The following is a 21202-nucleotide window of genomic DNA, read 5'->3' on the forward strand; positions in this document are numbered from 1 at the left end:
GAGTCAGATTGGCTGAATGGACAGCCACCATACCAAAACGGCGTTGGTCTGAGCAGAGAGGTAGCTAAGCAACATGGCACACTTTTTTAATTGTAAACAAGTGAGATGAGCAGCAGGACACAGTTTATAGTTGGGAGGAGGTCACCTGAAAGACAAATCATTCAGCTTCTCCATCGATGGTGAATAATGGAACAACTGCCAGGAAATTATAACATAACCCATAAATATAACTTACTATGGATATATTGGAGTACATTGAAATAGCAGTTATCTGGAGTAATATCTAAAATTAACTTCATTAAGATCACAGTCAGTGGACCAACTCCACAAAATGTCACTTGATAAAAATACAAAGTTCAAAGTTTAATACTCTAATTTCCAGTTTAGGGAGCAATGTTACTACAATGCTACTAATTGGACTTTTTTTTGTAGAATATAAGACATAAGATGCTTATAGTTTCCCAACAGTCACCTGGATATTCATAACATATTAATTACGAGTGGATTAAATTATGATGGACTGGTACACATCCAAAACAGCCATAAAGATTATTTTCATATTCAGATATAGACAAATCATCTATCATGTTCTAAGAAGTGTTCAAGAAGTGTGAAACCCAGTGGACACACAGGGAATTGCAAGATGACAGTACTTCTTTTAGTACACTGTTGCTATATTCTCAGTAGAAGTAAACATACTGTGCTTGTTCCTTCATCTAGTGGTATAATCAGTCTATATTTTTATTTTATATGTAGGTTTATGCATTTCTCTTAAAATGAGGACAGTTATAGATCTTTGCCATCAATGTTACAGCTTGCAGAGTTCATTCATGGAGCCCATACAGCCCAACAGGAGCTATATCATGGGTGCAGGGCGTTAGATACAGATCCAGTCCTCCACGGATACTAACTTGGATACAGTTGTTGTCCAAAGTAGGCTAACCCACTTATTAACACCAGCGATTTGCCCGGCTTTCATTTGCCATTGTTATTTTCAGAAGTCTGGCTGAAAACACAGATGTGCTATTGTCCCTTTAGTCCAGTTCAGTGTTGTTTTTTGTCGTCTGCAGTTCTTAAGTCTTTTTTTCCAGCTCTTCCACTTGAACTTTTCCTTTCAACTCAGTCCTCAGGTCTGCAATTTCTTTTGCACTACAGAGAAAAGACATATACAGACAGTATGTGTGAAGAAATCATCATTTACATTCAGGTGAGTTGGACATTACAACCACCACATTAGGACTGTTTCAGTGTTCACCTGAGGGGAATAAGAATGATTCCACATGTCAGGTTGAGCTGCTGAAGGATTGTGGGAAGGCTTGGTCTGGAAAACTGGAGAGAAACACAGTGTGAGATAAAGTATCACACAACCAGAAATGCTTGTATTTATTCGTGTGTTTACAAAACTCTACAAACCTTTGGAGGTGGAATACAGGAAGTAGGCGTGTTACTGTAGATGTGGTTGATGGCTTTCTGAAGGATCACAGCCTGCTGAGTGAGGCTCTTCAGGTAGTCAGAGCTTTCTTTTGTGCTGTCATGGTCCTCACCAACCTTCATGTGTGCAATAAAAAAGTTAAAATTAAGAGCATATGGCATAATCTTAACGCAAAGTGTTCCAGGATTTGTAAAACTCACCTGGCTCTTATATATTGAATAAGCCTCTTTCTCATGTTGCAGAGCTGATCGAAACTCTCCTTTGCTCTCGTACACAGTGGCGAGCAGATGGTGACTGCACGGAAGATAAAGACACGGAGGGAGAGAGGTAAAGAAAACCTTTATACAAATGAAGGAAGGGAGCAGCATAGATCACTGATATGTTTTCAAGTTGTATGTAATTGTAATGTGTTGCAATCTGTGTTTTTTGTCTTCTCATCTGCTTCTAAATGTAAGAAAACAGAGGAACGTGGTGACAAACTGTCTTACCTGTGCGCATGTTTCAGGGATGTGGCACCGTGATATTTGGAGGTTAAAATGAAGGCGTTCTGTAGAAACTTCAGGGAAAGCTCATACTCCATCAGTCCATGAAGCACTAGACCGAGCATACTCTAATGCAGTGGAGCACAACAGGGACATTGACGGATGATTTACAACACAAGGGTGAGATGTGATTTCTACCTTTTAGCACAAATAAAAGTTATTTTATAAAGAAGCCATGCCTGATTGATGACAAGCTGAATTACCAATACGTTGTCAAGTAACTTTGTCAGAGTTGCGTTCAGTGTTTTCTTATGATGTGAAGAGGCTTCCATTGTCTATTTACATTTCTCAGGATCTTATCTACCTTTTGTTTGCTCTTAAATAATCTTTCCTCAAGTTTTATTCCAATACTTAAATATTCTTAACAGTGTCCCCAAGTGTACTTTCATTTTTAAAATGTATATCTTTTCTTGTCTTTTCGTCCCTTTTGTCAGTAACTGTATTGTTATGTTTTTAAATTTTCTCATCAAAGGGTGAATGGAGAAATGGTTTATTTCGACCAAACCAGACTTGGAACAACCGAACAAGGATGTTTTATTTTGTTTCTGAGTCTGAATGAAGTGTGTTTAGTGAACCGCAAGATAAAATTAGTGTTTTGGTCTGAGATGCTGGTGCGCTTGTACGATATCTAGTCTGAAAGCCGTATACAGCACCTTCAATGTCTATGTGCCTGCAACACTTTGCAGTTAAGGTGTCACTTACATCCAGCAGTGCGACATGAGGATGGTCTTCTCCAATCACAAGCAGGGTGAGGTACCGAGCGCGATACAGGAGCTGTAGAGAGGTCGCAAGCCGGCCTCCAGCAAAGCAGTACAGAGCCAAATGAGTCTGAATCACAGATAGATGTAAAGAGACAAGTAAAATATTACATTAATAGAATGAAGTTAACATATTATCTGTTTATAGATTGATGAGAAGGTAAAGGAACTCACATAGTCTTGTATGGTCTGTGGATGGTCTATACCTTGTACTCTCTCGCTACTCATAACAGCCCTTTCCTGGTGGCTGAGGGCCTGTGAGACATGGAGAAATGAGGCAAACAAAACTTTATGATCAAGCTCACAGATGATTATATTTCTGTCTGTTTGTATCATGATGCAGGTTGCATACAATGCAGGAGATGTGGGTGATGATTCAGAAGTCTGGAACCAGGCTAGGTAAAAGGTCATGGTTGAAATAAACATATAATCCATATTTACATCTGCATATTCCCCCAAGATGTAGCTGATCCGTCCCAGGAGACGCAGGCACATGCACACATCCTCATGCAGGACCCCACATACGCTGCTGAACAGGGTTAGGGCCTGGCTAATCAATTCATAGCCATCTTTGAGAAGCCCTGCAAGCAAACATAAAACACTACTGATGAGTCTTAAATGTACAAAAATGAATAACATCTGCTCTTCACATGAAGTACACTGGATCCAGATGGAAACTCCGACCCATTAAATGATTTTACCTATCAGCAAGTCCAAATCTGTGCAGATCAGTGTTGGATGTATGATGTTTTTGTATTGTGTGTTGACCCTAACTATCTGTGTATGACACACAATGGACAGTTTATGAAATCTTATGGTGCCTTTAAGTGGAGTCGTGTTTACTGTGTGCACCAGTAGAGTCAATTTGAATGACCCACAGGTGAGGTATTCACAACCTAACATGTACAGAATGTACATTGAAGGGGTTATTGGTTGATGTAGTCATACTGGCCACAAAGAGATCCCTTCTTAAAGCAATTTCAATATAAGTTATGGGTGACAAAATCCACAGTCCTCATTTTGTGCAATAACACATTGTGAAGTTCAGCAGACTTCAGCATTCTCAGTTAGTAAAATCCACCATGTATCTTCTAAAGTTACCGTCTTTTTAGTTCAAAATGCCCTATTTGTGCTTCAAATGTGTGCTTGCTGAGCCATGGCAGAGGCACCATAACAAAAAGAATGATTTTGTACCCAAACAACTGTAACCTTTGAAGATACCTGCTTGACTTTATACCTCAGAAAAGTCTCATATTAGCTTTTCCTGAGCTTAGGAAATGTATTTTTACACAGAATGAGGACTGTGGATTTTGTCCCCCTTCGCTTGGATTGAAATTTCTTTAAAGGGGAATTCTCTTAGTATGGTCAGTGAACAAAAGCTCTTTCAATGTACATATTGATTTAAGACAGACTTGAAAAACTGTGAACTTATCCTTCCAAGTTTCTGATTCTTCAATGTCTGAGGAAGTTCATTTCTAAGTAGTTACTAAGTTATTTTAAAAATCTATTAATAAATCAATTCTTAAAAATACAAAAAACTAATAATTCACAATTTTAAAATGAGGAACAATACCATATCTATTCATGTTGTCAGTTGCGTAGCAACAGGGTTCTAAAGGCTTAAAACATATTGTTAACTTCACTTCCTTTATGGAGAATACAACCTCAACAGTATCAGAAATGTGACATTTCTAGCTTTTTGCCAAGTGTGTATCAGTTGATATGTTGAATAATATGATACTACTGTAGAGAAATGTTTTACACATTTCCCACAGTGTCTTTGTACTGTAGCTGGTAAGGACTTAATATCATGCTCAACAGCACATCAGCAGGGAAGACACCTTTCTATAGGGGCCCTCCAGTTAATAGTCACTTTAAGCATCCAGGCGAAGCCACCATGTTGACCTAATTGTAAACATATATGCAATACTGTAAGCAGTTGTAAGTGTCTGTCTGTGTCTCTCACCCTGCTGTACTGCCACCTGGGCGTGCTGCACAAGGCGTGTGGCATCTGTTCCTGTAGGTTTGAGATGTTTGACCACAGGGAACATGTTGACAACATCCTCCTCACCAAACACTGGCCTGTGTCGGGACTCAAACACATACTCCCTCAGCTGCACCTAAATGCAGAGGAACACAAAAAGGCACTGTTGCATTTCAATGCTGCACTAGATGCTGGAGATTTATTAGTTTTTAAGGGTTTATTAGTTTTCAGCAACACAAAATCCTGTAGCATAATGTTAGCTCTCAACTTATGTAGCCAGACCTCTGTCTTGTTAAGCATCAAATATGACCACACTTATTTTCTCTGTGAGCTCCACAGGATAGAGGTGTGACCAAAACTAGATGACCTCAGACATAAAGCTCATCTTGGACATCTTGGTGAAAAAGGTGGCAAATAATGTTTCTGCAGCAGGTTCAACCATTACCACCAGTACTGGTGACCCTAGTTTTCTATCAAAAGAGATTTTGCTGTTTATAGGATTTTGTATTTCTCTCTCTAGTCATTGTTGCACTTTGTCTGAGGCCTCTGACACCAAAAAAGCAGCATCTTAGGTATTGGGGATTCAATTAATCTCATAGGTAAATGTATTGTGAAGAGAAGCATGGTAGATATCTGACCTGGATGCCTGTCTTGATGGCCATCTCTCTCAGTAGGGAGATCCTCTGCAGGCTGTGTTTTTCTAGTACTTCATCTATACTTTCACTGAAAGATAGATAAAAATGAAAGCATAAAAAAAACCTATTGCACATATCCAACCACAAATTCCCACACACACACAAACCTGTCTATTGTGTAGTCGTAATAATCTCCAGCCTCAGTCCTGATCCTGCCCCACAGCTCACTGGGGGTCAGTTTAGCCCACACACTGTCTGTCAACAAGGCAACTCGACTCCCGTGACTCCGTCGACGTCGGCTCCTGCGGCGAGAGAGTAGCTCATCGGAGCAGGAGTCAGGGAAACAAGAAGAGGAACTCAGGAGGCAGTTGAGGAAGTGACTGACAGCAGCGGAGAAAGCTGCAGGCTCCACATCCTGGGACAAAATCAGATGTATGTTGATATTAGAAAAGTTATGTGGCATTGCAAAATGTTATTTTAATATATTTGTATCTTCTACTTGGCAACATTATTTGTTTACTTCACCTGTAGGTAGGTCCTGAAGATGTGTTTTGCACTTCTGATGATGACTTCACTGATAGAAATTCTCTGTAAGGGAATATTTGTATAATTATTTGATTAGGAAGACTTCAGCACCCAGAGAAAAGAATGGGATTCAAGTGGAAATCTTAGGTAGGCAGCTATGATGACTTTACATTCATGTGATATGGTAAATAATAGCTGTGGTAAATACCTGTATGTGGCTGAGTCTCCCTCTCTCCTCCATCCTGTCCAGCTCCCTCAGTAGGGTGCCCAGGTATCGTACATTCACACCCCGCTGGTGAAGCACTGAGGTCAGGGTCGCCCCATCCACCGGCACCGCTGTGTGGTCAAGACAGTCCCTCAGCTACCACACACACACACACACACACACACACACACACACACACACACACACACACACACACACACACACACACACACACACACACACACACACACACAGGAGCAGCAGTACAATTAATGATTAAACGTCATGCACATAACAGACCTGACCATTATTGCTGCACACAAGACTCACCACTGCAGGAATCTGATTAGACAGAAGAAAAGCAGCCCCATCCCATAACAACTGTCTCTGCCTCTGAACCTCCTCAACACACTCAGAGGAGAAACGAACACCTGCAGCAAAGGCAGACAGTTCAATGTTTGTCTTTACAGCATATATAGTATATGGCTGTGTGTGTGTGTGTGTGTGTGTGTGTGTGTGTGTGTGTGTGTGTGTGTGTGTGTGTGTGTGTGTGTGTGTGCGTGTGTGTTCAATACCTGGAGAGCAAACATTTGGATTGAAGCGGATGTCGAAGCAAGAGTCACTCACTGATCCGACAGCTTTACAAGCTTTCATGATCACATTTCTTCTCTGAAACTCTACAAGAGTGAAATATGAAACAAAATATTGAATAATATTAATAACAATTACAGTAAGAAGTCTTTTAAGTTAGCAGAATTATATAATATTATATTCTGATTCTAAATTTGACGGTCCATTTAGTTTTGGTTCTTTTTATCATATCACATGAGCTTCATCAGCAGATGGAGTTTTCAGATATCTTGTGGAGTTGTTGTTTTTCAATAAGATTATTATTTTTTCTAGTTGTTTCATATCAATTAAACTACCCCATCATATACAATTAAATAAAAATCACAATTGTACCTCATTTGATGTTTGACTGCGAACAACAAAGATGATATAAAATGATGATAGTATGATATTAGCAATGGAAATATTTTCAGAATATTGTGCTTTCTTGTAGTACTTGAACGTTAAAGTGGCCCTCCTATGATAATAATAAGGTTTATGTTAGAGATCAGTGTCTGATAGATTGCTATGTAAAATCTTAATTTGCAAAGTGCATAGTAACATATCTGTATATCTGTCAGGTAAACTTAGTGAATATTTGAACATTTCTGATTCCATGACAACTGAGCTAACTTCATCTACTCATGAAGATGACGTTATGTGACTGAAAGCTCCAGAAAAACTACTAAATGGACCCTGTGATGAGATTTTTTTCCCAAATGTTGTTCCCAAGGTCAAGAATGATGTCTATTTGCAGGAACCCAATTTCTCCTGGTTTATTATTCTACATATAAATATCAATTTAACTGGTCTTACTCACCCATATCAGCACCAGCAGTGGCTGTATCTCCAGTTCTCGGCTTACAGACTGGCTCCTCACTCTGCTCCGTGGCTTCATTCTGTTCTTCCAGCTGGCTCAGCCCCTGAGCCACCATCTTCACATAAAGTTCATACCTGCAACAGAAAACACAACTTAAAGTATATATTTTTTGGGGGGCTTTTATTATAGTGACAGCTGAAGATAGACAGGAAAGGGGGGCAGAGAGAGGGGATGACATGGAGCAAAGGGCCGCAGGTTGGATTTGAATCCTGGGCCGCTGCAGCAAGGACTCAACCTCGGTACATGGGTCGCCAGCTCTACCCACTGAGCTAACTGGGCGCCCAGAAAACACAACTTAAAAGTCCAAAGGGGTTCCACATTTCCTCTTCCTCACCTGTGCTGGACGAAGGCCTCTATCAGCTCAGATCTTAGGTTTGCCAGGCTGTGATGATGTCGGCGTGGGTAACCAAAGCTCTGACACTCCTTTGGCACCTCACCCCTCTCCTCTGTCTCTGAGAACTGGAAGTTAAGGTCAGGGGGGAAGGTCCGGAGAAGGTCCAAGATGTAAGGTCTTCCGTCATTACCCAGGATGCCTTTGGTCTCGATGCCAGAGCAAAGCTCTACTGGACTGTTCCTGTGGTCGAGCACCTGGTGACGCTGGATTCTTAGTGGTTTACTGGTTTTATCCAGAAGCTCCAGAAATCTGGAACAATGTTGGGAAAATTAAATGTTGCATGATTACATGTTTGTACTTGATCAATGTCTAATTACATAAAGTATAAGACTTTTTTGTTACCTGGGGTGTGTAAAAACTGTTTTTCCATAGTCATTAGAGCCATAGACTACACTCTGCTCCTGATTTTTCTCCAGAATCCCAGGAACAATTGTCTGAGCGATAACACGCAAACCACGATAATCCACCACAGCTGTCCCAAGTGTGTGAAGCCCTTCTATATCGACAGATGTGTATGCCTGTAAATTGTTTTAATGGCAAGAAAATGAAGGGATTAGATTATATATATTTGAAAATAAGAACAGTAGTCCATGTGGCGGCAGAGAAGATTATTTTCTGTCTATTACTGTTGTTTTTCCCTTTAATATCCACAAACTCATACCCTTACAGAAGTACTGAAGCAATACTGTTTTTCTTTAAATGGGACAATGAATGCATCCCAAGCACCTCACTACTCATGCAGGTATTGCTGTCAGGATCTTTACCTGTGCTCCTCTCAGGTCACAGATGGCAGCAGCATGAGCAGCAGTGTTGCCCCCTAGTGGGCTGTAGTGCTCAGATATGTCGAACCCCAGGCTGAAGAAGAGGTTGTTCCAGATGAACATCTGCATATGAGGGGCCTCGCCGGGGTTTAACGGCATGAGGTTACCATCGACAACGGCTACAGCACCTCGTGTTGCAGCTTCAACAAAGTCACTGTTAGTCTAGATGGAGGGATTAAAATCTTGGTTAACACAGTTTCTCTTCCTTTATTTTTATAAAGAGCAACACGATTTAATCAGTAGAAAGAGGAAGCTGTTTCATTAAAAAGCTGAACAGCACAGAGGGTAAGACAAGGGAGGTTTTATTTAAGTCCTGTTGTCCTGGTCACTGCTTCTGGGATTTAAACTAAACTCTCTCAAGTCTGCTTTTCTAGCCATAAATCAGGGAGATATTCGGAAAGAAGATGTTAAGAAATCTGTGGTCTCACCTTGAATATGCTCCTCTCTCTGTGCAGGCGATCCTGAAGGGAGTTCCTGGTGAGTTCCCTGCATCCCTGCAGCTCCTCATTCCAGTCCCGACTCTGTGGTCATAACACAAAACCTAAATATCAGCAACATCATTACTATCAGTAGCCTTAGCTGCATCATTAAAACCTCTGATTTTGTGTGTAAGTGCACACATGCATGTGTCATAAGTTTCCCTTATTTTATGTCTGCAACCTGCCCAGCTGTGTGCTCGTCCTGGCCCATCCGACTGGTGTGTGTCTCCTCTGCTCTGACACAGTCGAGGGAGTGGTCTCCCTGAGGGGCGATCCAGGTGAACACCTGGAAAGGTCCTGCAATCCGCTCATAAGGGTGTTGCTGGACTCTAGTTCACAGCAAGTGACAGAAAACATTTTTTTATGTGTTAAAAGGATGTGGGGGATTTCTATTTTATTGGGATGAAAGTATTTCATGATATTGGATTGATACGTTGCATGTCACTTGTTATTCAATTAGCCTGATGTTTCAAAATTTACAGACAGTTTGCTTACCTCTTCTTCTGCAGGGCACTAAAGGTTTTCCTGAAAGCCGGGCTGACTTGACTGAGCAGCTCGACTAGAGAGTGGCAAAGGATTTTGGGAACTGCAGGTTTCGGGTTGAAGTTGAAGGCAGTTGACCTGGAGCAGTCAGAGCGTAACACAAGTTGAATCCAGGTAAATTTTTTCTGTCTTTATCAGACATAAATATTGTTGGTTGTTGTTGGAAGTACAAACTACAGTGGCTGTAAAATGAATATTATATTCAATTTCTGCCAATAGATCCTCCTAAATGTTACACACTGGACCTTTAAAGTCACTAAAATACCTCAACTAGAAAGATTTCAGAGATTTCATGAGATGAATTAATACCTTCTTAGAGCCACAATGCTAGCTTGGCTAAAAACTCTGAACAGTTTAACACTCACTGGTTGAGGTAGAAACCGCGTGTAGAGGATGTGATGTTGAGTTCTCTGTCTTCCATAGTCAGGACATTGAGGTACATTAAGTCCCCATGCATCTTCCTGTTTCCTGGAGGAGGGTTCCAGCTGCTCATGGTCAGAACCCGCAGGCACTGTAAGGGCTGTAATGATAATGATACCACTGTTGATTCACTATATATGAATATGGATTTATTTGAAGGCGATATATTTAACCAGACTTATTTGCAATTATAAAAACTGATCTCTCACCTTCCAGTCATCTCTGACGGGCTGCAGTGGAGTGAGTGGTCGATCCTTACATCCAGGGAGGATGTATTCTGGAGGCCTGCAGGCAACAGACTCCTTTTCAGAAGCTCGCCTGTTGCCCACACTCTCCCCATCTGAAGGGACGAGTATGGAGTTGAAACGGTTGAAGGATTGCTGACAGAAATGCTCAGACAAAACCAGATGTGAGGAGGTACTGAGAGAGAACAATAATACCTTTATCTCTAGTGTAAAAGCTGAGGTATGACAGTGAGCTGCAGTTCACTCCATTGTATGCGTCTGCAGGGTCGAGGCTCCTCAGAAGATCCCGTACATGTCTGAGATGAAGACGAGCATCACGCACTGAGTAAGAGTCTGTAATGAGATCAGAAAAGATGCTTATAAAGTGTTTAATTGAGTCGCAATGAATTTTTCTTGTTGCTATGGTGCATTCATGAAAAAAAGTGTTTAAAAACAATATAAGACAAAACATTGACAGTATAAAGACTGAAGTGGAGAAGAACTTGCAGAAAACCTGCTGTCCATTATAGTGAGCATATTTTTTTTATTTCACAGGTGATTTAACATATTCTGTATCACCTAGCCTTGGAAAATGAACAGCTTCTTCTTGGAAGCTTGCTTACAATCTAGCACAGAGTCTAGACCCTCAAACCTGTGTGCTGTTATTGGCTGTGGGTTACACTGACACCCAGAAACATCCTGAACACAGCAAAATAAGAGGGCAGGGTCTCTGCAGATACAGACATATGTCTAGTGGGGTCATAAGTAGTGACAGATAGAAAGATTATTTTTGTATGAGTTTATGGTTTGTTTGTTTTTTAGGAAAATCCTACTCATTCTGCAAAAAATTCAGCAAAATTAAACTGTGGTTGAGTTGTGTGGATTCACATAGTTGTTGTAGACCTTCATTTTCACTGTGTTTGCACAGCTTAATGATTTAGGTGCGTGCAGTTTTAAGACACAAAAGAGAGCCTCTGTCTGACACAACTTAATAACAGCTTTTTTCAGACAAAACATGCTATCCCGTGACTTATCACTGGTCCATGTGAAGATGTGAGGTCTAATAAAACTGGACATAAGTCTGTTGCTGACAATTGTCACATAAAAACTTATAAAGAATAAAGAAAAGATGAAGCAGTTACCCTCCACCACCTTGATCAGCGCTCCGTCCTGGATGCCCTGGATGGAGCGTAGCTCTGTGAGGCCGTCAAGTGGGGAACCTCCCAGATGGAGCGAGAAGCATGTGCGGTGGCAGGTGATCTCATGCTCCATCAGCACCTGGTGCAGCTCCGCCACCAACAGCTGGCCTGACACCTGAGGAGTGCAGGAGAGACACAGAATTTGGACTGGAGTGATGCAGAAAGACGTGAAGATACAGTTAAGGATCTTTAAGATTAATGACAGTAGTAGACTGCAGAAAAACCTGAAGCTCAAAACTTTCTGTTCCAGGAGGTTGGATTCTGACAGTAAAGCCGGTCTCTTGGAGATCGACTATGTCACGGATGCTAAGCTGTTTGCTTTTATCAACATCAGACTGCTCTGGGCGATCGTCCTCCAGGCTTTCTTCAATTTGATTTGGAGGTGCTGTTGACAATAGAAGAGACAAAATAAGGGCGTGAGGATGAAAACTGGCTGCGTGATATGGGGGACAATTTTTTCCCAGAAGTTGAACTTAAAGGGAAAATGGATAATAAACTATTATTACATTTTGATACAGGATAACCAGGCAATAAACAGCCAAACTGAAAAGAAAGAGGAAACCGGAAAAGGAAATTGAATAATGAAATGATAAATGGATATTATTAAAGGACAATTTGTAAAAGAAAAGCGAAATTCAAACCAAAAACCAATTGTAAATATCCAATTTACACTTAATCATGGCCTGATTTTCTACTAAAATATACTAATAGTTTATAAGAATTAAGCCATTTTCTGTTTAAATTTTTCATTTCCACGTTTAATTTAGTAAGAAATAAAAAAATATTCACATAACAAGATGATCCAGTGTATAAGATGCCTATGATTGCATATACTGTAAAATTACACACCTTTGACGTGTGCTGCTGCCAAAAACAGCCTGTCAACTGAAAATAAGGTAACTGGCTTCATCTCAGCCCCTTCTACATCCTTCTCCTCCACCTGTTGCAGAACTGATTCCAAAACATGCTGCAGACCGGTTTTGTTGTCGTCCTCTTCTCTCTTCAGTGGGTGCAAGTCTTTCTGAATATGACCTGCCTTTAAAATGGACTGATTCGCTGTCTGACCTGTGTGGTCCTCGGACAAATTTATGTTTGTTTTCGTGTGGATAACATTCTGGCTCTTTTGATTCACATCCTGATCCACAGTCGCCTGTCCCATCTGTTCATTGTCCTGTTTAATCTGTTGTGTCAGGTCTACACAACGCTCAGCAGGGTCAACGTTCTCCACAGTTTCAGGGTTGTTGATGCTGTATTTCGACTCCACAGCAGCAACCTTCTCATCCATGATGTTGACATTGTGTTCAGGCAGCACCACCGAAGTGCACTTTAATTTAATGTTTTGTTCTTTGTCCTTAACGTTCTCCTGTGTCGGCAAAGTGTGGTTCTCTGTCTTAGCAAACTCTGTATTCAGTTTCAACTTAAAGACATTCCCTTCATCAGTGTTTATCTCCTGCATTAACTCGGTATTTTGTCCTGATTTAACCGTATGCTTTGTTAAAGTGGCGGTCAGTTCCTCGTGGCTGTGATTCTCTTTCAGTTCTCCCTGTTCAGCTTTCTTGTCTACATCTCTGAAGGCAAGTTTGTTTTTCTCTGTGTGGCTTTTCATCTTCCCCGACACCTTTAACTCAGAGTCTATACTTTTCTGTTGTTTCTCTGTCTCTGAGCGTCTCTCTTGTGACGTTTGTATGCCTGTTTGTGCCTCCAAGAGCACATCCACTTGTGTCAGTATTTTCCATTCATCTTTCGTGCTGCCAGTATTTGTCAGTTCTTTCCCCACAGTCTCAATACGGTACGCTACTATTTCTGTCTGTGCCTGAACGTCTGTCTGTGACTCTGTCTGAGTCTGCACCCCCATGCCAATCTGTGTCTCAACTTCAGTCTGTGTCTCAACCTCAGAGTACCCCCTGTTTCTCCTCTCTGGCCCTTCATCACCTGGCTCATCGACCCTCGCTCCCTCTTCCTCCTCAGACACCAGCAGACACACCATTGGCTCCACCAGAGTTACTTCCCCTCCCAGGTTGCTGCTCAGGATGATGTCAGGAAACAGGAAGTTCTCGGGTTCGAGGGTAGGGTTTGTCACACCAGTGGAGACGGTCAACAGATCGTCCTCTGGGTCGTCGGGCAGGCTCGGTGAGTCACATTCACTCTCTTCGCTGGAGAGCAGAGGGGATCTCTCCGGCTCACCCTGGGCCTGTGCATCCTTGCACTTAAAGTAGTTTGACAGTGTGTGACAGCACTGAACTATATTTCCCATGGTGCCTTTGTGCACTAAATAGCAATGCAACTGTGCAGGTGGCCTAAGGGAGAAAAGACCACAGCGTTGGCAAAGGTTCAGTCATAATAAGCCATTAGGAGAAACTTAAAGGTAAACTAGGGTTGTTTACAAATTAGTAACCACTTCATTACAGATAAACTGAACAATTACCCTAAACAGTGAGGCGATTTGGATGAATTTTGAGCAGATTATTTGTTGTGAATATTGTATTATCTGTCTAAACTGTTTTAACAATCATACATACTTAATAGACTTCTCTCAGTATTCTCTTCTTATTGTTCCATTAGCTCTTTGGTGGTTTTAACTGCATAATTTTCTAATGCAGGATGAGGCTGTTTAGCAAAGCATGCAGACTCTGTGAATATAGCTTGTGTTCAGGTCCTTAACGTGCCCTTATCCTGTGAAAGTTTATGTCTTAAATTATAATCTAAAATTTAAAATGTAATTTAGTTTTCATCACAGAAATAAATTAAAGGCTTTCTTACACCCCCTAAAATCAAGAAGGCCTTGCAATCACCCCTGTGTAGCTCTGGCGACTCCTAGTGGGGGTCCTGACCCCCAGGTTCGGAACCACTGAAAATGGAGCCCACATTTGACCACACCCAGCCCACTGCTGGGTTGTTGTCAGAGGTGAAACTGACTCAAAACTTTCATCCAGAGAGGGCGACGAAACTCATATCTGCATATTCTGAACTAAGCTGCTGTGTATAAACAAAAGGCTCTGTCACTGTCACATGTGTGTGTCTGCGTGTGTGAATGCAAGTAGCTATAAGAGCCTTAGACAACAGCTGATGACAGGAAGATTATGAAGTGTTCCTGCAGGGGTGTCACCTTACAGTGGAACAGACTGGAAGTCCTCGGAGACTAAATCTCATCAGATGGACTCTGGAATGATGTTGGCCATGTGGGAATCCTGTAACACAGAGGAAAGGAAACGCTGAGTAGAGGCTCTAAATTACAGTTATATGTATATCTAAATCAGAACAGTAGAACACCCTAAATAGGCTAAAATGTGTTTTTTCAAATGAAAGTAACACAAGCTCATGAAAGCACAAAAGAGCAGCAGAGAACAGGTGTGCATTATCTCAAACTACAGCAGATTAAAACAGCATCAACATCACATTAGTGCAACCAGTCTATGGGCCCTACCTGCCAGTATAGAAAGATGGAGAGACTGCCAGTCTGTGACATCTTCTCCAGACTCATCTTCTGTTCATCCTGCTGTTTTCCCAGGCTTCCCTCTATTGCAGGAGGCTCCCCTGTCCTTGCTGCGAAAACCACGTTACACAAACTGTGTGTCAGTGCATGTGTGTGTGTGTCTGCCCTTCATGGGTGGAGAGGAGCTGTGAGAAAGCATGCAGGCCCTCTGTTCACACACACTTGCACGGTCACACACTTTTAGTACCCATCCAAGTCCAGAAGAGGGCAACCTCTCTGCCGTTCATGATGTAACTTCCTGTATTCATACCAGCCCATGCTCTCTCTATCAACCTTGAATGTGAGCACGTGCAGAAGGTGTATAAATAGCGGCAGCAGGAGGTCTGGCACCTCTTCATATTTTGCCATGACACAGCACACCCCTCCCGGAGCAGAAAGTCCAGGGAAAGAGACCTCCGGTTTCTCTGTCTCCGCTCACCCCTCACACACTTTCAGGCATGAGCTGGCTGGAACGCAGCTCTCCAGGTTGCCATGGCAGCGCTGCATAGAGACATTAACATTCTGAGCACGGTCTCCAAGACAACTGTGGGAACGTTCTAGAATGGGACGTTTTGCTAAGGTGTGTGTGTGTGTGTGTGTGTGTGTGTGTGTGTGTCAATGTCTCAGTGTATCCTCTCATGAATGTCAATAAAGTCCATAAATGTTCATTTGCATTTTTCACTACAGTGAAAGTAAAATTTGTTCATTTAAATTTCAATAGAAATAAAGTACAGCTCTCTTTTGGCCTTGTGAGTGCGTTCACCTCCACATTCAGTGGAATCCGATGGCATGTTGCAAATAAATCTGTGTGGTATAAAAGATGTGGATTGTTCAGACAGCAGATGAAGGACAGTCAGACTGTGAGTCATCACAATCTTCCTGTATACCTCCTCAGAGTCCTCTGGACCTCCACCCCCCTTCTTTCTTTTAATATTTCATTCTTTCTACTGTAAAAAGCCTACAAAATTCAGTGATATTGGTGTTTGTGTAGGAGTTTCCTTCTTTTACTTTCTTTGGCACCTTCAGCAATGAAGGCAGATCGGACCAGGTTTTAATCCTGGTCAAGGTTTGATTGTACTGCCACCCAGTGTAGGACTTAAAAAAGCTCTCCTAGAGTTGGTGAAAATGTTCAAGAGCCAGAAGTGGGCTGTGAACAGTTACGACGTGATAATGCTGACATGTAATACTGGTGAATGTTTGTATTATGTGCTTATTAGAGCAGATTATTCTCCTAATTATCAATCGTTTGGTCTACAAAACATCAGAAAATAGTCAAAAATGCCCATCACAGTTTTCTAAAGCCAAAAGAGGCTTAAAATATCTTGTTGTCTTTGACCAACAGTCCAAACCCCAAAGATATTCAGTTTACAGAGATAAAAAACAGAGAACAGAGGCAAACCCTCTTATTGGAGACTACTGATTGACAACTAGATTATTTGGCTAATTGTTTTTAGTTCTTGTACAATCTGAGTAATAACTGTGAAAGAAAATTAGAAAAGAGAAGCTGAAAGAAACTAGTCATAACATCTTTGTAATAGCCACTTTTAAATATCAACAGGCCTTTGTTTCAGCAGATATCTTAACATGTCACAGTAGGGAAAGCACAAGTGTAACTAATACAATTAATGATGCATGGCCAAATGACATTCATCTGCTTCAGTTTCAGGGTCCTGGTATCATGCATGCTGCTTCACTGTCACACTGTCATGACTCACTAGGACCCTTGAACAGAACCATCGTTATTATTATTACTGCTTTTTCCTACCAGCGAGTAAAAAATATCTGCAAAACATCTGCAGAAACACTGAAAACAAGACAACATGACACCAGGAATACGTCTCTGCCTTTACCAGGCACATTGCATGAATTTTAATAAAGTGCAAATCATACAAAACGTCCCTTAAGCCTTCTAGAGTGACTTTCCAAAACCTGGAATACGGCTTGTGCAGTGAAAAAGCAGGTTGCCATTTTTGAAGTTCGCAGACCCAGAGGCAAGGCTACTAATTACAGGCAAAAGCCGTGATCGACAGTGTTGAAATCAAAAGGCATCCATATGAAACAGTCTTTTTTGACCCACTCATTTCTTCACATTTTAGTACATACTGTACCAATCGATGTGACAAATTCAGTTAATACGTCTATGTGTAGGTTGGATCACACACTCTTGTGCAACTAGCTCTAAATATCTAACTCACTCCCTGAAATCTACAGACAATCACAAGGTTAAATCTCTCTCCTCTTAAGTTTTTTTTCCAAGAATAACTCGATCGGGATGTTGATCGATGTTGGCCCGAGACCTGCTGGAAGACAATTTTGCCTTTTATTATCTTCATCACAGAGCAGTTTCTCCCTCTCCCGCTCCCATGTCCACCCTCCTGTGTACCCTGCTGTCCTCTATATCCTCCCACTCGTCCTCCAGCCCGTCTCCGTCTTGCGTTCTGATTGGTTGGTTCAAGCGAAGGAGGCGGTATCTAAGCGGCACCAAGAAGAGGGCGGGGTCCGGCATGGGGTGTGGCCTCTGTGGCGATGTCACTCTCTCCTGTGGGACACAAGCTCTGACCCTCTCCTCCCTCACAGTGACACGCCTCTTGTGTCTCACTTCTGATTGGCTGGGAGAGGCTGGAGGAGGCGGAGACAGAAGCCAGTCTGAGTCCTCCCCTTCATCCTCTTCATCCTCTTCATCCTCTTCTTCCTCTACTTCTTCTACCTCCTTTCCTCTGGGTTCCTCCTCTCCCTCTGCAGCAGACTCTGTGCTCTGCCGTTGCTGGAACAGTTTTAAGCGTGCGGTGTGGAGCTCGTGGCAGAGACTCGACGTGATAACATTTTGCCGTTGCAGCTCACGACTCAGCAGCGTGATCTTGTGGCTACGCCGTTTCAGTTCCTCCAGGAAACACCGCTCTTCTTCCCTGAGGCTCCTTCCGAGCGCTGAGGCCCGTGCCCGGCCGGCCCGCAGTTCCCCACGCGCAGCGACCATCATGCACTGCTGGTCCTCTAGGAGACGCTCTGCGGCCTCACAACGTGCTGCCAGCTCTGCTTCCTCCTCTGAGAAACAAACATAAACACACTGAAGTGGACTGAAGTATAAATACACATTACACAAAATAGTGTAGATGTTTTTTCTTTCCACTGTGCCTTTCTGTGCTCCTTTACTTATTTTATCAGCACAACGTTGCTGGAAAAATAAATAATACAGAAATTTACATTAATTTTACTTCTCTGTGATTTAGGACAATTTTTGCTTATCTTTTGCAGAATTAGTTCTAATCACTTCACTTCAATGTAACCTCATAAAATGAAGGCCTCATTTAATATCACAGATGCAGATGAAACGATATTACTTGCAATAAACACCATTTAAACATTATTATTATATTATTATTATTATTATTAGTAGTAGTAGTAGTAGTAGTAGTATCGTAGATAGACCAATTAATTGGCCGGCCAATTATCTGGCAGTTTGAGACAATAAAAACAAAAACTGTCTGCGGATACATCTGCAAGCAGCCTTGTCAGTGTGGCTGCTGTGGAATTGTGTTAGCGTTGCCCTTTGTGAGTTTTGGTGGCTTTGTGAGCCCTGTGCGATAACTCTCATGCATCCTGCCGTAAACGTTTGCCTATATTTCCTCAATCACCATCGTCTTTTCTAAATGTTAACACTTTATCCCATCCTAAAGGACAGCTAATCCATTTAAAACAACATGTTATACTATTTATTTTATATTATCTATCTATCTATCTATCTATCTAGTCTACTAATGCACATAGCAGGTTTGTTTCTAGAGCGTTTTCTCTAGTATATTGTTATCATGACGTGTCCTATCACACATAACTAATGGCCTGGTCCAACTTTTTTCTCTCCCAATACTGATTCTAATACTTCAACTCAGAGTATCTGCTGATACTGAGCACAAATCCAGTACCAGAGGTCTGGTATCAGTGTTAACTTACAGAATGGACCTTCTGGTTGATAATTTGTATGTCAGGCAACATAATTTATAGGATGCGGTGACACAAAGAAACTGTATGTGGATCGATTATGTCAGGGATGATATTTGATCTGCCTCATAAAGTCAGTATCATTGCAGCTACAGATGCATCCCTATTACTAACAAATATAATACAATATAATATATATATAATATAATGTTTATAATATTTAATAAATCAAGAGGTTAAGCTCCATTTACTGTACTAATGTTGTATCGTGCCTCGTCATTGCACCACTTTCTGTCATGAGGTCCTTGTGAGTTTCCACTACCTCTGCACAGCCTTTGTACTTTCCTCTCCATAATTAGGATACAATTTCGGCATCTCCCACATCTCATTTTCCCTCTTGTCAGCAAGGAGTTGTAATGTCTTACCTTCTGTGTTTCTGTCAGGAAACCTGGAGTCCAGCTCACAGCTTAGCTCTACAGCCAAGAGGAGGACACACAACAGGCAGACAGGAAGAGATAAGACAGACAGGAAGCCAATTGGTTAAGAGACACATAGAGAGATGGAGAGCAGCAGGTCACCAGTAGACTGACCATGACAGCGCCTCTTCAGGTGTGTGATCTCCAGCTGCAGACCGGTCAGCATGGCCAGGTGCTCCTGCTTCAGGAAGGCAATGCCTCTGTCCACACTGGCCACCTGCTGCTCCAGCCTCCCGGCATCCATGGCCGAATCCCCACACAACCTGCACACAGATGCTGGTAGCTGTATGACTTAGGATAAGGGGGTTTTCCCTGTGCAGTATGTTTACATTACAGTAGAGACCCAATTTGAGCTCTGATAGAACACTGCTTGGATATTAAGTGTTAATTCAATGGAAAACAAATAAAATATATTGTATTTATAAAATTAGAGTGATAAACCATCAGTTAATCTGCTCAATAGTAAGATTATATTATTTTTATTGTGATATAACACCACTGACATACATTTATGTGCTTTTCCCTGCAACATTTATAGCCTCATTAGGTAACACTCTTGTAATCTTATTTGCAGAATGCCTACACTCTCTCATTTGATCTATTTCTGTTTGATTTGTCGCCCATTAAAGCCTCCTGACGGCTGCACCGTTGGTCACTAGTGCTCAGCGTCTACCTGTAACTGTGGCCTACCGTGATACTGAAGCGGTATCCTATTCAAAGCGTCTGTCATGGATCCTCGTATCGCCCTGGTATCTCTGTCCTTGATGCAGCAGAGATGGAGAAAACAAAAGACCCGTGCAAAACGTCCGGTGCGGAAAAAACGTCACTTTCTCCGTCTCTGTCCCCCTTTGCTCTCTCAGGTGAGCGGCGTCAACGCTGCAGCTGTTTGTTTCTCAGTGTGAATGGATGCTGCTGCAGTCAGGAGTCGGAATAACCTCCTCATAACCTTCTGGTTTGTACGCGCAATACGGTGCCGCTGCTGTATTCACAACAAAGCAGCCCGGTATGAGGGGAGATAAGTGCCACGATGCAGGAGGAAGAGGAGGAGGAGGAGGAGGAGGGGCTCCATGGAAATGATGGTGCCAGCTGTTGCCAAAAAGAAAGGGAATACGATTTTTTTTTTAATTCCCTGAAATAAGAAGGGCTTGTGTTTTAGATTTAGATTGAATTTTATCAATCTTTTGGAAGTGTATGCATCATATGATTAATTTATTTATTTTGGAAGTAGTATTCAGATGCTTCACATTAATAAAAGTACCAATAGTGTAAAATATAAAATGTTACAGTTAGAGTCCTGGATTCATATTATTATTATTAGCAAAATGTACTTAAAAGTATTAAAAGCAAAGGTTGTCATTATGAAGAGTGGTCCCTTGCAGAGTTAAAATTATTTCATGTTGTTAATTTATTATGATTATATAAAGTGTTAACAGAATTTTTATTTATCAGTCGGTCAATGTGGCCTCAGTTTTAAGTGCTTATTGATAGTTTACTCAATAATGATGCATTATATTTGATAGTGATTATGTTTAAAAATCCTTATTTGCAAAATAACTAGATGTCAAATACATGTTGCTGAGAACAAACTACCATATTTCCTCTGAAATGTAGTGAAGTAGAAGTATTATGTTGCACAAAATGGAAATACTTAAGTAAAGTAAGTTTCAC

The 21202-nt window shown here is 41.5% G+C and overlaps 2 protein-coding genes across 3 annotated transcripts; both read right to left on the minus strand.

Annotated features, from left to right (window-relative positions):
• Nucleotides 1-70: 70 nt before the first annotated feature.
• LOC127364729 (clustered mitochondria protein homolog) lies at nt 71-15511 on the minus strand. Of its 2 annotated transcripts, none has more exons than XM_051402549.1 (30): nt 15075-15511; nt 14762-14838; nt 12500-13947; nt 11875-12035; nt 11594-11765; nt 10668-10805; nt 10437-10567; nt 10173-10327; nt 9760-9885; nt 9446-9593; nt 9214-9306; nt 8729-8947; nt 8307-8482; nt 7905-8213; nt 7511-7644; nt 6657-6758; nt 6412-6512; nt 6085-6237; nt 5877-5939; nt 5519-5766; nt 5355-5439; nt 4699-4852; nt 3174-3313; nt 2907-2987; nt 2677-2802; nt 1921-2042; nt 1633-1726; nt 1414-1548; nt 1256-1329; nt 71-1149 (listed from the first exon to the last, which is right to left on the minus strand). In XM_051402549.1, the coding sequence occupies exons 3-30, from the start codon at nt 13902-13904 to the stop codon at nt 1074-1076; spliced, it is 5121 nt and encodes a 1706-aa protein (XP_051258509.1). In that variant the 5' UTR covers nt 13905-13947; nt 14762-14838; nt 15075-15511; the 3' UTR covers nt 71-1073. The 2 variants fall into 2 exon arrangements, with proteins under 2 accessions (XP_051258509.1, XP_051258510.1); XM_051402550.1 differs by having other exon boundaries at nt 13583-13947; nt 15075-15510.
• A 1444-nt stretch (nt 15512-16955) lies between these two features.
• On the minus strand, nt 16956-20609 carry LOC127364463 (coiled-coil domain-containing protein 92-like). Its single transcript, XM_051402047.1, has 4 exons — nt 20225-20609; nt 19649-19797; nt 19484-19531; nt 16956-18164 (listed from the first exon to the last, which is right to left on the minus strand). Exons 2-4 carry the CDS (start codon nt 19776-19778, stop codon nt 17455-17457), a joined length of 888 nt encoding a protein of 295 aa, XP_051258007.1. The 5' UTR covers nt 19779-19797; nt 20225-20609; the 3' UTR covers nt 16956-17454.
• Nucleotides 20610-21202: the final 593 nt, after the last annotated feature.

Source organism: Dicentrarchus labrax, unplaced genomic scaffold, assembly GCF_905237075.1.
Source record: "Dicentrarchus labrax unplaced genomic scaffold, dlabrax2021, whole genome shotgun sequence".
In the NCBI taxonomy this organism is placed as follows: domain Eukaryota; kingdom Metazoa; phylum Chordata; class Actinopteri; family Moronidae; genus Dicentrarchus; species Dicentrarchus labrax.